Genomic DNA, 16,067 nt, shown 5'->3' with positions numbered 1-16,067 from the left:
ACAGGCTGGCAACTGTGTAGGCTACTGGATAACAAGTTACACTAATTTAAAATGACCCTGTCAGATATTTTCCATTAATGTAACAATTTATTATCAATTATCACAATAACTAAATCTTTAAACTTTATAAAGAGACAGACAAAAGGTGTAGAATATTTTGGACAATATATCTACTGGCTGATTATTTACAATTTTGCTTCAAACCGTAACATCATAGCATTGGCATTTCCTGGTTCCAAAGTGTATCCTAAAGATTTGTAAAATGGTATCAAGTTATCTTTGCAGTCTAATGACATTTTATAGCATTTCAACTTTTTAGATAGTAGTGTTACAGTAAGTACTATCCTAAAACAAAAAAATATTAATCAACATACATTTGGAATTTTGCTTGACTTACAATTTTCCTAACTGTTTGCCTCTGTACGTATTGTTAACTACTACATCCTCCAATCGAGCACGTGCCCCGCAGTGGTGTATGAATTTCATTTCTATTACTAGAGTTGCAGCTGCAATAAGTTTGTTGCTTCTTGCGTCTTCAATTACAGTTACAAAATAGCAACCTGCCTTTTGCATTTTTAAAAATTGAGCTAAAATGTATTTTTACTGGAGTTTTTAATGCTTCGTGGATTAAAACATACCTTCAAACTCTCCTTTTGAAATTTCTCCCACAGTTGTTAACTGTCCCAGTAGTTGTAAGAAACCCTTATCATAATCGTCAATTTGTAGGGGTCGAACCAGAAGCCAGTCTTCACCAGGATCTTCATTTGTAATAAATGGATGCAATTTATTTTTCACAGAAACCCAATCCAAATTTTTGAGAATCTCAGCATTGTATAAAAATATCTGATCAGTTTTACTGTTATGTTCCTAAAAGACAATGGTTAAAATCGGTATAAAACTAGTATAAAAAAAATTATGTTAAAAATACCATTTTTTGTTACGTTGGCAGCCAGTGGCCAGATTTAAATGGATTTATATAAATTGGATAGATTAATCCACTGAAATCTTCAGATAAGAAATAACATGCAAACACTACAAAAATATTTGATTTTTATAAAAATAAGGTAGCAAGTATTTATCTAATTTAGAAAGTTATCTACGTGGATATGCCAAACTAAATTGAAGGTAATCTGGCCTTTTTTTTAATTAAAAATTATGTTATAAGTACTGAACCATCACACAAAGTTCATAAACATACATTACATTAAAAAAAAACTTACAGTTAAAACATAATAATTTCGCTTACCGCTTTCGAAATTCCCATTTTTCGCAATGCAAGGTTAACTATTATCCACCATACATTTTTCAAACAGTTTTGTAAATTTTAACCTTGAAGCGCCAACTTTCACGAAAACGAAGGTATTTTTCTTGATAATAATCTGAACCTGGGACAAATGGTATGTTCGGATTTCCAGTCTCCCATTATTCATAGAATATCAGAAAACAGCATGGATACGATATCTGTGGTGCTAATTTCTAACCTTATGCTACGGTCAACCGATGACGCTCGCGAGCAATGTACTATAAACAAAAAACGATTGTTGCAGCTGAACACACGTTACTTTGGCACTTTTAATTCAAAAAAATCGGTGGTGATCCTGCAGTTTATGTGGGAACCATATGTATTGTTTTAATACGTTTATAGTTTATCGTGGATAAATACTGAATTATGATCGGTGATTCCACAATGTTTTAATGCTTTACAGTGTTGCTAAACTTTTATATTCCGTCGAATCATTAAACAAAAGTGCAAAATTGAAATGTTCAAGAACGCCCCAAAACTAACAAAAATTAATTGGCCGAAATTAGGCAGTAGGTAACGAATTTCTCGTACTCATCAAGCTAAGCACTCACCTACGACTTGATGACAATGCATTGGAACTTAAAATATCGATAATTCAAAAAAAGGCTGCTGCAATAAATATATGAATGTATTTTATTTTGTTTTATTTATAACACGTACTATTTTGTGATATACCTAAGTGTAATATGTTGTACCTTGCTCCAAATTTGAATTAATTCGTTTTGGTTAATTGTAAATTTATACCCCCGTGTCTATGTAAAGAATACTGTTTTTATTTATAATCAAATTCTTCCTAGTTGCGATGAATCAATAAATCAGGTAACACGTTAGTTAGATACCGATAAATCGTACTACTAAACACGTTGATGTGCTTCACAGAACATCTATCCCGGAGCCTATCGAAGACTCAGGGAAGCAGACAATTAAGATGACGAGTCAACTCATAGGAGACTGAAGTGCACAGTCAATGACTCACATCACCAAATATTTATACACATCTACATTTCTTTAAATGTAACCCTTATTTCATAAAATAATAAAATGAGCTTAAATTCCTCCTTAACAATATACCCGGGTTGAGATTAAAAATAAATAACATAATAAAGTATCTCATACTTTTATTTTTATATTTTATTTGGTTTTTTAACATATTGCGTCCTTAAAAAAATAAAAATAAATAACCTATGCTCGTGAGTTTCAATCACTTGCTAAAAGAATAACAGAATCGAAACAACCTTCAATTTTCGGGTTTTTGGAACTTCAAAAGCTTCTAATAGCTTCTAAGTAGGTGTGCATTGAAATCGAGAACTTTGTGCCAATTGAGGTATACTTATATTTTAGATTTGTATACAGTCTGCTTCTTAAATTTGTTAGTTTCTAATAATTTTTGAACCACCTGGTATATTTCAATTTGGAAAGCCTAAATAGAAGATGAAAACCTAGTTTAACTGTTACACTTTCAAAATCTGTTCAGGGTATTTTTTCTAATAGATTTTACTAAATTAAGTTGATGTTACGATTCATCTTCCTTGAGATGATGGTTGTTTTTATCTACTTTTAATGGCAAACGGACTGCCTCAAGGATCAGTTTTGGGTCCACTTTTTTTTAGTGTATAAATTCTGAATACATCTCTTCGGTGAATAAGACGAAATCTAAAGAGGCGAAAATAATCGTATTTGTCGATTTCCCCATTTTCATTCCACCTACAAAATGCCCTTGGGGCGCAATCACTTTGAAAATCGATAAATATCCAGTCCTAAATGCTATCCTGTATCGCATCTGCGCGGGGCTCGTTATCCCGCACAGCACTCGCGAGGTTTTCCGTCGATGTTCCGATGGACCTCTAATTTTTGGTTTTGATTTTCACCGTTTCGGTTTTTAAATTATCGTTTCTTTAAAAGATGAACACGAACTATACATTTCCCATTGTGACAGAGTGTGTCGAGTGATCGTACAAATTGATTCGATAGTTTGCATCGTACGTAAGAAAAACTTAGACGCGATATTGATTTTAAAGGAAAAAACTCTATACGAGACGACGGCAACTAAACTATAAATAATTAAAGTGGTGCAAGATGAATCGGTTTGGGAGCTTGAAGCTACCGCCTTTGAGTGCCGCCGTCAACGTGGCCAATCAACTGAAAAGGCAAATCGTTCCGGAAAAACCTCAGGATCAACCTCGTCACACCGAGAGAGTTCATTTCGCCCAAGTCAATCATGCATCGCACGGAGGCGTCGGAGACGAACATCACGAATTATCCAATATACAAATGAATAATCCCAACAATCCGTTTTTGCAGATGAGGGAAAATAGTGTCCAACAAGAAGAAAGCAAATTCGGTAATGAAACAGGTATCACGAAGCAACAGAGCAGGATGTCATCTGATTTTTCCGAAGGCTCTGATTTTGTTGAGGGTAAAAGCGAGGTCAAAATTAACGAATATCAGGCCGCGTGGAATGTTACTAATGCGATCCAGGTAAGACCCAATTTTTTAGTCCGCTAGGATAAAATTTCGTTTCGCTCAAACTACTCATATAGGGTGATAATTTCAATAATTTTAAATAATGTTTTAACTGTAGAATCCTTATCTCATATTTAGATTTAACCCAAATCTTACTAGATAATAAACGTTTCTGAGCCTATGATAGTGGAAAGTGAGTGATTCATCTTTTCGAATTTCTATCACACTGACGGAACTGCAATTTTAGTACTTTTTATTCTCCAATACTTTATATCAAAATAACAATGATAAATCATTATTTATCGAGATATCTAAAGTTAAAGATAAAGCTGCACAATTACTTATGTATTTATTAATTATGTCGGAGATTTTGTGTCGAAGAATTGTATCTTTTACGCAAATTAAACTTCAATCCGTATGATTAATACAAAACACAAATTGTTGTTACATTATAAATAAATCGAAAATTTAAAATAATAACACTTCTTTTTCGTAATACAGTGACATACACAAAGTTTCTAATCAATGTGTTTCATTTTCAATAACAAAAAAAATCAAATTTGACAAATGATAATTTCTTTTACCCGTTTTTGATTCCTTGTTACTATACAGCTAGGTTTTTTAATATTTTGAGTTTTGTAACTTTACTAGCGATCAGTAAATTATTAAGCGCATTCACCAATTTGTCAGAAAAGACATTTTAAATTTATTGAGAAAGGAAGGATTAATGTAACAACCCATTGAATTTTCGAAAGAAATGTTATATTTTAAGGAACTTGCAATAAAGAAGAAATAAACATAAGGGTTTTATGAGAATCTAAAATAATTGTTTTCATTTTGTTTTGGTGCAGTTGCACTTTATTCTAAATGGGTTATTCATTTGTTATATTCTTGGGGTGTCGTTTTGACGTTCCCCCTTTTTCCCATGATGTTTTTGTTGCCAACGCCGATGAAATCTGACTAAGTGAAAGAGAACAAAATTTTCAAAATTTCTTTAAGTTGGACACAATTTATTACACATGGAAAATTGTTGTATTATTATTATTATTATTGTTTTGTATTATTTAATGAATTAATTAATTCAAATAAATCCCTAAAATATCAAATTTCATCAGTGTGTTTGTGTACATTGTTAGTTAAAATAAAATTAAAATGCAAATATGAAAATATAACTGTCATTTATTTACATTTGCATTGTAGGGTATGTTTATCGTGTCCCTTCCATTTGCCGTTATGAGAGGCGGATACTGGGCTATAGCCGCGATGATTGGGGTAGCTTATATCTGTTGCTATACTGGAAAAATTCTGGTCGAATGTCTTTACGAGTTTGATGTCCAAACAGGAAGGTACGTTTAAACTACATAAACGAATGCGAGGTTTTGGTTTGAAATAATTTTGCAGGATGATGAGGGTGCGAGATTCCTACGTCGGAATAGCAAAAGAGTGTTTTGGCAAGAAATATGGTGCCAAGGTGGTCAGTATTGCCCAGATAATAGAACTACTTATGACTTGTATACTTTACGTTGTCGTGTGCGGAGATTTGATGATCGGAACTTTTCCAGAGGGCGCCATTGACACTAGATCGTGGATGATGGTGATAGGAATTTTGTTGTTGCCATTAGGTGAGCTTGAAACCATGCATATCGAGTTATTTTGCCCGTGACTCTTTTTAGTTTACTTGGTTGTGGTTGGAATGTTTTAACACTAAACACAAAAATTTATTTCTAAACTCTTGCGAAATATATCTTCACTAACCACTGTCGATTGCCATTTGCCCATAACCTTTTCATTTGTGAATTTCTGATTTGTTTGGGTCAAATAATCATTGATCATATTTTCCTCTCGTAAAATTGGAAATGTGCCTTAATATTTTTAATATATAACGAAGAATACAAGTTTGTGAGTTTAGTGAACATTTGTCTATAGTATGTACTATTCCGCTGCTCTTTAAAAAGTTTAATAATAATGGTTCCCTTTGGGTCAAAAGCTGATGTTGATGACAAACCTTTAACATAATATATCGGCAAACATATACAGAACAGTATTACATTAATTTACTTTTGGTTCTTTGTGTGAACCAATCATAGATTCGTGTTTCTACCCTCGCTTAGTAGAGTGTGTGTGAGTAGAGTCGATTTGACCGACTTCTAGGCGTGGACAGGACCAAAATCTTTAGAAGTTTCAATGGGGACTAGATTTAACATCGGCATTTCTTGCAGGGTTTCTCAAGTCACTGAAGAGCGTCAGTTTGCTGTCGTTTTGGTGTACAATGTCGCACATCCTCATAAACGTCATTATCTTGGGCTACTGCCTCCTTCACATTGGGGAATGGGGTTGGGGCAGCGTCAAATGGACATTGGATTTGGAGAACTTTCCAATAAGTTTGGGAGTAATCGTATTTTCTTATACTTCGCAAATATTTTTACCAACTCTCGAAGGAAACATGGAAGATCCTTCGAAGTTCGAATGGATGTTGGATTGGTCTCATGTATGGGCGGCCGTTTTTAAAGCTCTCTTCGGTTACGTTTGTTTTTTAACATTTCAAAATGATACTCAACAAGTTATTACAAACAACTTGGATTCTGCCGGATTTAAGGGATTGGTAAATACATGTTTAGTAGTCAAGGCTCTTCTGAGCTACCCGCTGCCCTATTACGCCGCGTGTGAGTTGCTGGAACGTTCATTTTTCAGAGGTAAGCCGAAATCCCGATTTCCCTCAATCTGGGATACAGAGGGCGATTTAAAAGTTTGGGGTTTAGGGTGGAGGGTCGGCGTTGTAATATTTACAATATTGATGGCTTGTTTTATACCACATTTTCAGATATTAATGGGATTTATAGGAAGTTTTACCGGCACCATGCTTAGCTTTATTTGGCCGTGTTATTTCCATCTCAAATTGAAAGGCAAATATTTGGAAAGGAAGTCCGTAATTTTTGACTATTTCATTATATACTTGGGGTGCATTTTTGGAATCATAGGCATTTACGATTCGGGAAGGGCCTTGATTAAAGCCTTCCAAATAGGTCTTCCATTTTAAAGTGATAATGTTATTTTAAGGGTAACTTTTTTTTATATGTATTAAAATTACACTCGGTGTTCAAATTAGTCCGCGGCTGCTGTAAAATTACTAGTAGCAATTCGTATATACGAAAGTAAAAGTGTCGACGACATAGCGACAATAATATTCAATGGATTTTTGTCCGACATGCAACCGATGTTGTTGCTTGCAGCAAATCGTAGTTTAATCAGGGGGGTATTTAATAAGTGTCCGAATATTTCACAGGCTGATTTCCCACGCATTTTTTTAATTAAAAAAATAATGCCGAATTTCTTACATTTCCTACATCTCTTTTCTCACTTTCAAATGACTTTTTTATGCCCTTGGTAAAAAAAATGTCTTCCTATGATGGTCGCTAAGAGCAACCATTTTTGACAAAAAAAGTGAAACAATTTTCTAAAATAACTTTTTTTTATCTATATAGATTATTTTCAAACGTCCTATTTTAGACCACAGCTGGAAATATCGGACACTTATTAAATAACATCCAGTATACCACATACTTTTAAGACAGACGCGTTAAAACATATCCTTTACACAGTTATATTCATTAGTGTAATTCGGGTTAGATGAGGTAGACGAATAAGGTAGTTCTTAAATTGATGAAAATGGTTTATAGCAGCAAAATAATTTATGTATCTAGTACTATTTAGTTTTGCTATTATTTATTTTTGCTGTCGATGTACCCATATATTTTTTAACACAAAAATAATTCCAAAACTCTTGACAAACATTTTTTCTTGATTACTTTGGTCGATATGGATTTTGTGTTTCTTATCCGATAAGTGTGTTATTCATTCTTTTACACCGAAAAAATTTTTGTGTTTTTAATTTTTTCTCCATTGGCTATTGGCTAATAAAATATGAAATGTATTTATTTACTTCTTCATTAAATGTCAAAAGTAGAGTGGTGGTCGGAACACTGTGGAGAAAGCCAGATTACAAGTGTTATTTACAATATTTTACTATTAAAATTCAGTGCCTATATTTTTTAATATTCTAGTACACAAAAAGTTAAAAAGAAAAATTTTAAGAAATGTAAAAGTCAAACCACATATTCCCTTCAATCACACTAGTTTACTAGTAATATGACCTAGTTCTCTCGTCACTGACTTTATTAATCTAAACGTCATTTCATAATTCGGTTGTCTAAGGGCATTTTGTGATGCTAAAAAATCCATTTTCAGAATTCAATGCAGAGCCACTTTACCTTAACTTAGGTAGCAATAAATATTAGTAGTTAGGGTGTAACCCAGACAAAGATGATTTACACTTAGTTTAAAGGCAAAAAGCAAAAGTCAACGAAGTCTTCCATTACCAACAGTAATTATTATAATGTACAAGTATTTTGACTATTTTTGTGAGGGTACAAATAACAGTTTTGCATTGTTCAGAATTTCTCCGTTCGGGGGCGAGATTTTCAATATCGCAAGAACGTTAAAATCTGCCAATCGAGAGTTTGCTTAAGATATTTTAGTTTAATTAATTTTTGATAATATTGAAATTAAAGTTTCTACCAAGAAAAATAGGACCATAAGTCCATATCTGTCTGTTTCAAAAAGTTATACAAGTAACGTCACTTGAATTTTTTGACAGAAGTTTAAGCGAATATTGAAATTCAGAGTTGCTCTTGAAACAAATTTTTCAGCTAGTCCAGTTTGTTGATGAAAACAGTTAACTTTAACGCGACTGAAGTGTAAATATAGTTCTGAAAATTAAAATAAAAGTTCAAAAAGTAACAACAAATAATTTTCAAAAAATTAGAGTTTTCATGTTGAGAAATAAAATGACACTGGACCTATTTTTATAATGTATTGATTCTCCATTCTAAATGACCATATTAAAAGTTGTAGTTCGATATTTGTTAGTTTGCTTAATAGTTTCATTGGTCAATGCAGCAATGAACATCTTAACGCATAAACACTGTAATTTGTAAATGTGTTTTTAGTGAATATTGTCAAACTCATGAGGAGAGTTGCTCACACATTTAGTATAGTCAACTGCAGCTTAAATTAATAGAATACAGATTCACTTTCTGATTAATTTCCTTTAACAATCTTTGCATCAGTTTTGCGTAATTGTTGGACTTTAATTCAGGAATTTATAGGTAATATGTAAACTAAAATTTGCAATTTTGCTTTAGAAGTGGTTAAATAAGAAATCCAATTATCAGGAAGTGAATTCTTTGATGTTATTTCATATCTGAAAACGAGTCTTCCAGATGAAAAATAAGTCTTCCAAATATATCTACGTCTTCCATTTAGTATATAAGTATAAGAAAATTGTCTTCTAAACGCGAAAAAATTGAGGAGGAGAGTCTTGAACACGTAAAATGTTCGCATGCGCAAAGAAATGTGAAAAGTTTTCAGTAATTTGCACTGTAAATATGTGAATTTAATGCTCACATCTTAGCTGAGACGAATATAATCACGTAGCGTGATCAAGACTTTTCGCTTTCGTAACAAGGATATTCGTTTCTGTGAGTATAAGGTTAAACATGTATGTTCTCTCGATGTGTACAATAAAGTGTTTATGTAAAAATTACGTATAAACTTGTTACAAATTGTTACTATATGTAGAGTTAAAGAAAAATGTAACTGTAATAATGCTTTACGTTCAGAAACATCCGACAGTTAATAATATTCCATTGTTATTGTGTTATCCTTGATTGTGAATTATTGCAGATTTTAAGTTATTTATTTTATGAACTGAATGAATAAACCAAAAAGCATTCTACCGAACTTTTATTTTTTCTAGTTTCAGTTTCAGTTATAATTAAATTGAACATTGTGGGCGCCCAAGCAGATTCTCATTGTTATAAATCTGTCGAATGTGTGCAAAGAAGTTACTAGCTAAGTTGAGTTGAGTGGACTTTTTATTATTATTATTATTATATTGTTATTTATTTTAAATTATATCATTTCAAAAATTCCTAATAAGACTATGACGAAGAAGGGGGGGGTGGGTTAAAATGACATAACCAACCAAGGCACTCCCTTCATTTTTTATCAGTGAAAGGCAAAAAGTGCATTTAAGGAAGCCATATACCTAGATTTTTGCTGACGATAGAAATGAGCGATATAAGCAGTGACTTCTTTGATAAAATATCAAAAATCATCCCAGAGTCCAACGAAAAACAGACAATCGAATTAAAGATAGAAATTCAGTTGAAATTTCAGTTTGAATATATATATATATATATATATATATATATATATATATATATATATATATATTTTTTGCAAAATACTGTATATTGCTTGTGGTATGACCCTATGGTTACTAATTGAACCGCAAGAAATTAAAAGTTCCTGTCGATAAAAGCAATTACTTTGCCGTCATACACAGCAGTGTATTGGTAGATACCATCAGAGTTATCAATTAATACAGAACACCTTATTAGGCTAGTGTTCGATATTTGGAATTACACCACACATACACATACAGACTAGATATATGGCTAACTCAAGTCTGTATTTGACGTTGACATTGGTCCGCGTGTTGCTAATATTATTATTTTCCACAACAATTTTACGAAAAAAAAAAGTATTATAAAAGGTTATCGATGTAAGGCTCGAAGTACAGCTATGGATTTGGTTGTGTTTATTTCGAATTTTCTGAAGTAGAAAGCATCGACTACATAAATACTACGGGAAGGCTGATCAAATCACACGCAAGTTTTCAACTTTTCAATTCCACCTAGTCAACTTATGTGCTTTTATGATATCATTTCATAGATATTATGTACTAAACTTGCCGCATGGTGATTCTTTAGCAAATCAGAATAAAATTTAAAAAGAATTTCTTCATCAATATACTTTTGGGAGATCTAACATTGATGGTGTTTATTCAAGTCGATTTAAACATTATGGTGAGTTGCAACGCCGCTTTTAAATCTCTTCCGTCAAGATGGTAAACAGCTTGGAGCCATATATTTATCTCAGCAATTGTTTGAGAAGATTCTACGGAATAGTGAGTATTTTGTTCTACTCTATTCTAGAATTAGAATTTGTTGTATAATGATCATATGACAAGGTAATTTCATCTTTGAGATAATCGCTAATTTTTTAAAAATTATTTTCAATAATTCAATTTTATGCTCTTTTCTAGTTCTAATTCTATTTGAATGTCTTAAAAAATTTTCTTACAAAACAAAAAGACCTTGACTTTATATCAACTTGTAACATTTGCGTTTCATAAAGTGAAAATAATGTGAAGTAACAGAACAAATTTCCAATACTCTTTCTATGACTATATACACTGAGTAACGTGCGAGAATTGACAAACGTCAAAATACCATCCGTAACTAAAGATAACGGAAAATATCCGATCGCTCCCTGTCATTATTAATCGAATATCTATAGTTGCATATCGTATTTACAAATGTCAGATTATTTACTGAGTTTAGTCTCAGTAATTTATTCCAAAGCCTGTTTATAAGTATGTGTATAGATATGTGTTCATATGCGTATGACAGATACCATTTTCTAATAAAAAACTTTGGTTGTTTAGTTTAGTAGATTCTATTCACATCAGCAAGAATGCAACAATACTATAGTAATAATTGTAATCTGAATTTTACAAAGCAATACAAGAAGCTCAAATAAAAAAAGAACGACGTTATCTTAAAATCAACAAATCCTTTGGTTAGTTATGGTGTCGACACTACCATCTATTTATTGAAAAATATATCCCAAAATGGCGCCCGGCGAAATCTTTGTCAAATCCTTAATTATTTCCGTTGAACAAACTTCATTCGATTACTCGCGACCAATGTTTTCGAGGTGTCGCCGTTTGATGTTTTTAAAATAAACGACATTATTTTCTAATGTCCGGAAAATCGATTTTAATTTGCTTAAAAGGCTGTTGTGTAACCTAGTTATAATAATAATTCCAATCGAAGAGTTGACAGATACTCGACACTCATATTCAAATTTTCAGCAAAGAATGATGGTTTATTACAGCCGCAAAGATATTCGACATTTAAGTTGTTTGCTGAGATATTTATCTTTGTTCGGCGTGTGCCCTGCCGTAAATTTGAAGAATTTCCAGTTGGAAAAACGATTGTGTTCGATCTGGTACACTTCACTTCAGCTCGCGTTCGTGGTATCCCTGAACGTTACTTGTATTTACATTAAATTGGTGCACCTGTGGAATTTAGTGGCGAAAATGTCTACGTTTCTAGTGATGTTAGCTGCATTGAACGGATTTGCTATAACATTGACGATGACCGCCAGCGCATACAAGAAACGGTTTCAATGGAAGATGCTGTTCGAAAAACTATCGAGTTTGGAAAATGTACACAACTTGAACAGCAAGGGTTCGATAACGTACAAGATAACCGACACCGCAGCGTCATGTCTACTTTTATTCAGCATTCTGCATGTACTTATAACTGGCGCTAAGTTTGCCCTCTACGATTCCGAATATGACTGGTCTGCTGTTCTTTTTATTAACGATGTATACAATAGTTACTACACTTTTTTGATATGCACGCTCACGTCAAATGTATGTCGCGCCATCCAATTAAAATTCGCGGCGGTGAAAAACAAGCTGCAAGGGTGGGATCATCAACGAAATATGAGGTGCAGCGACGTCAAGCATTGTCAGGATATGTACCTCACCCTCAGCGAGATAGTAAAGTTGTGTAATGAAGTTTTAGGACCCTATCAGTTGGCAATTTTGTTTTACTGTGGCATTTTTCTGCTGCTAGGCTTTAACAATATATTTGAACTAACAACTACGGACTTTGGTTCCAAAAGTGATCCGCACCTTTTGATTGGAATAAACATCCTAGTTGGATTGTATGGAATGGTAAATGCACTTTTTTTTTGCTAGTCGATAGCTATATTTAGGTTTAGAATTACCGCACTACGGACAAATTAATTTTCATGCAGGGTCGTTCGCACTGGTTGACCAATGGGCTCTTGGTTGGCCTAGATTAGACTGCTAAGGCGCCCAATTAATGTAAAATATTTTGAAATTTTTATGCTTTATATATATATATATATATATATATATATATATATATATATATATATATATATATATATATATATATATATATATATATGCGGTGTTCATCCGTTCGTTGTTTGACTCTGGAGTAGGATCATTCGGCTGACGTTTCGCCAAAATATCACTTGGCATCTTCAGAGGCCGCGCGTCCATGTCACTCGTACGTGTCCGCACTTAAACTGCAATAAATTGTATCGCGGCGGGGTGGGGGACACGGTTGCCGCGACTAGCGGTGCTACCTCGCTATTGGTTCGACTTGATTGCGCCGCGGTGGTTGGCGCTTCCTCGCTATTGGTGGAAACAATAGGCTGTGCAATCACGCTGTTAGTGTGGTTTAGTACCACTAAATATATATATATATATATATATATATATATATATATATATATATATATATATATATATATATATATATATATATATATATATATATATATATATATATACATACATATATATATATATATATATATATATATATGATGACACTATATTCCGGGATATCATCCGTTCGCTCGTTGAACTCCGACTGGAATCCTGCATCCGACTGGAATCCTGCAAATCTTGCATCCGACTGGAATCCTGCAGACGTTTCGCCAAAATCTCACTTGGCATCTTCAATGCTCGCGCTCCGAAAACACTTCGCACACTGGGAGGTTATCGGCGGTGCGTGTGGTATTTATACTCTGCGCCGGAGATGGTAACGGTGCTGCTTGTGCGTGGGGGGAGGTGGCTCCGCCCCCTGAATTGTCGCGTTGTTAATTTCGCCCGATCGTAGTTGCGATGTCCCCGTTGGCTGCTGCGCATCGCTCTGCTGTTTGATTATCGTTCTCCACGTGTTGGATAAATGCAGAGCGTCGTCTCTCGTATTGAGGTGTCCGGACTTTTCTATTTCGATGGCCTCTCGTATTATCCTAGTCCTAAAATCAGGAATATTAGCTATTTGTTTGCAAGTGCCGAAATCAATTTTATGGCCTGTCTGATGTTGGTGCTGAAACAAAGCCGATGTTGTTTGTTTGTTTCTTATGGCTAAACGATGTTCCTCGAGCCTGGCTGAAATCCTTCTGTTGGTCTGTCCCACATACGTCAGGCTGCACGATCCGCATGCTACACTGTATACTCCTTGGTTTTCCAGAGTAATTTTTTGTTTTGGGTTTCTTAGTATTGCTCCGATGGTATGGTCAGGTTTGTATGCCGTTGATATGTCGTGTTTCCGTAATATTCGGCCGATTTTGTCAGTAACCCCCTTGATGTATGGCAGGACAGCGATCGATCTTCGTTGGGTCTCGTCCTGCACTCTCTGCTGCGGCTGTTGTTGTTTATTGATTGCCTTGTTGATGGTGCGCCTTTGGTATCCGTTTTGTTGAAGACAGGTACTAATTTTCTTCAGTTCTTTATCTCTGTTCCTCTCGTTTGTGAGCCTGAAGGACCGAGCAATTAATGTATTTGCCACTGCCTGTATCTGTGATGGGTGGTGATGAGATTTAGCGTTCAGATATCTATTAGTGTGTGTTGGTTTTCTATAGACAGTGTGTTCCAAGCGTCCATCTTCGGTCCTTGTGATGTGCACATCTAAAAAGGGCAGACTGTTATCCTCTTCAAGTTCTATTGTAAATTGAATCCTTGGGTGAATGGAATTCAGATGATCTAGGAATTTCAAAAGCTCCTCCTTGCCAAAAGGCCATACAACAAATACGTCATCAACGTATCTTGTCCATAGTTTTGGCTTCAGATTTGCCTTCTCTATTGCTTTCTTTTCGAAGTAAATCATGAAGAGGTTGGCAATCACAGGTGAGAGAGATGATCCCATTGCTGCTCCATCTATTTGTCGGTAAATTTTCCCGTTGTGCATAAAGTAAGCGTTTTTCAGGCAATGTCTTGACAGATCCATTATGTATGGAGGAAGATCTTCGTTTTCTTCTATAAGCAAGAGTGCCTCTTCTACTGGAATACTCGGGTAGAGGGATTTGACATCGAAACTTGCCATAATGTCGTCCTTGTCCATCCTGAGAGAACCTAAAATCTGAGTGAAATGTTCTGAGTTTTTAACATAGGAATCTGCCTTTTCCACTATAGGCTGAAGTGCACTGGCCAGATGTTTTTCCAGCTTGCATAATGGTGAGTTAAAGGCGCTTACGATTGGACGCAGGGGAACCCCGTCTTTATGGATCTTTGGGAGCCCATAGAATTTTGGGCAACGACTCGATTTTTCCCTCGGAATAAGTTTCTTCTTTGTATCCTCGTTTATTGATGAATCGAGAATTTTGGACTTAGTTGTTTTCTCCAAATATGTCGTGGGATCTCTGGTGACTAGTTTGTATATTGGGTCGTTCAAAATATCCTCCAATTTTGCATTATAATCCGACGTATTCATGACGACAGTGGCATTTCCTTTGTCTGCTGGCATTATTAGAATGTTTTCGTTTTTGTTTAGATTCCTTAAGGCTTGCATTTCTTCTCTGCTTAAGTTTGGTTGCGGTGGTTTTGACTGTCTTAAGACTCTGGCGACATCTTGCCTAATTAACTCCGCATCTTGTTCGTCTATAGTGGAAAGACTTGCTTCGACGTTGGAAACGATCTCTTCGACGGGTACTCTTTTTGGAGCTATTGCGTAGTTAAATCCTTTATTCAGTACGCTGACTTCTGTATCGGAAAGATGGTATGCTGAAATATTATGAACTGTACTGCTTCGGTTTGTATTTGGCACTTGTCCTGATTTTTTGGAATTTGACTGAAGGATTTCTAATTTCTTCCACAGTTTTTTTGACGTGATGTCCTTGTCTTTCTCAGTGCGCCATGATGTTAATAATTCTATGCGGTCCCACAGCAACTGATGGATCTTGTTGCTCAGTTTCAGGTGGAGTCTGAAAAGTTGTAGTTCAGTCTCACTAATTTCGTACCGGGTCCGCCTGATCTGGTCTTGGAGTAGGGCCTTGCTAGCTTTGTCCAGGATAGCTTGTGTCTTTCTGGTGCGTGTGTGATAAGACAACCTTGTAAATGTTGGCAGCAAGTTCTGGTTGCGGCAGCTTTTAAGAAAATTCAAGTTGCACAGCGAAATAACCCTCCTTTGCCTTAGTTTTTCATAACACTTGGTGGCTGTAAAGGTCTCCTTCCCGTAAAGGTGTATGATATTCTCACGTATTGATTCACGGATGGAAAAATGTGATGACACTATATTCCGGGATATCATCCGTTCGCTCGTTGAACTCCGACTGGAATCCTGCA

At 34.7% G+C, this 16,067-nt stretch overlaps 2 protein-coding genes across 4 annotated transcripts; one reads left to right on the top strand and one right to left on the bottom strand.

Moving 5' to 3' along the window:
* Positions 1 to 67: 67 nt before the first annotated feature.
* Positions 68 to 1,405, bottom strand: LOC132707009 (probable glucosamine 6-phosphate N-acetyltransferase). Of its 2 annotated transcripts, none has more exons than XM_060678667.1 (4): positions 1,247 to 1,405; positions 639 to 867; positions 398 to 587; positions 68 to 345 (listed from the first exon to the last, which is right to left on the bottom strand). In XM_060678667.1, exons 1-4 carry the CDS (start codon positions 1,262 to 1,264, stop codon positions 186 to 188), a joined length of 597 nt encoding a protein of 198 aa, XP_060534650.1. In that variant the 5' UTR covers positions 1,265 to 1,405; the 3' UTR covers positions 68 to 185. The 2 variants fall into 2 exon arrangements, with proteins under 2 accessions (XP_060534650.1, XP_060534724.1); XM_060678741.1 differs by lacking the exon at positions 1,247 to 1,405 and adding an exon at positions 929 to 1,122.
* Positions 1,406 to 3,113: 1,708 nt separating this feature from the next.
* On the top strand, positions 3,114 to 9,560 carry LOC132706799 (vesicular inhibitory amino acid transporter). 2 transcript variants are annotated; one of them, XM_060678471.1, is made up of 5 exons: positions 3,114 to 3,781; positions 4,967 to 5,112; positions 5,168 to 5,388; positions 5,986 to 6,459; positions 6,588 to 6,772. In XM_060678471.1, the coding sequence occupies exons 1-5, from the start codon at positions 3,380 to 3,382 to the stop codon at positions 6,629 to 6,631; spliced, it is 1,287 nt and encodes a 428-aa protein (XP_060534454.1). In that variant the 5' UTR covers positions 3,114 to 3,379; the 3' UTR covers positions 6,632 to 6,772. The 2 variants fall into 2 exon arrangements, with proteins under 2 accessions (XP_060534454.1, XP_060534368.1); XM_060678385.1 differs by having other exon boundaries at positions 5,986 to 9,560.
* Positions 9,561 to 16,067: the final 6,507 nt, after the last annotated feature.

Source organism: Cylas formicarius, unplaced genomic scaffold (genome assembly GCF_029955315.1).
Source record: "Cylas formicarius isolate icCylForm1 unplaced genomic scaffold, icCylForm1.1 PGA_scaffold_10__41_contigs__length_53128322, whole genome shotgun sequence".
Classification (NCBI taxonomy): domain Eukaryota; kingdom Metazoa; phylum Arthropoda; class Insecta; order Coleoptera; family Brentidae; genus Cylas; species Cylas formicarius.
Note: the sequence above shows the minus strand (reverse complement) of the source record. Positions and strands in the feature narration are given on the sequence as shown.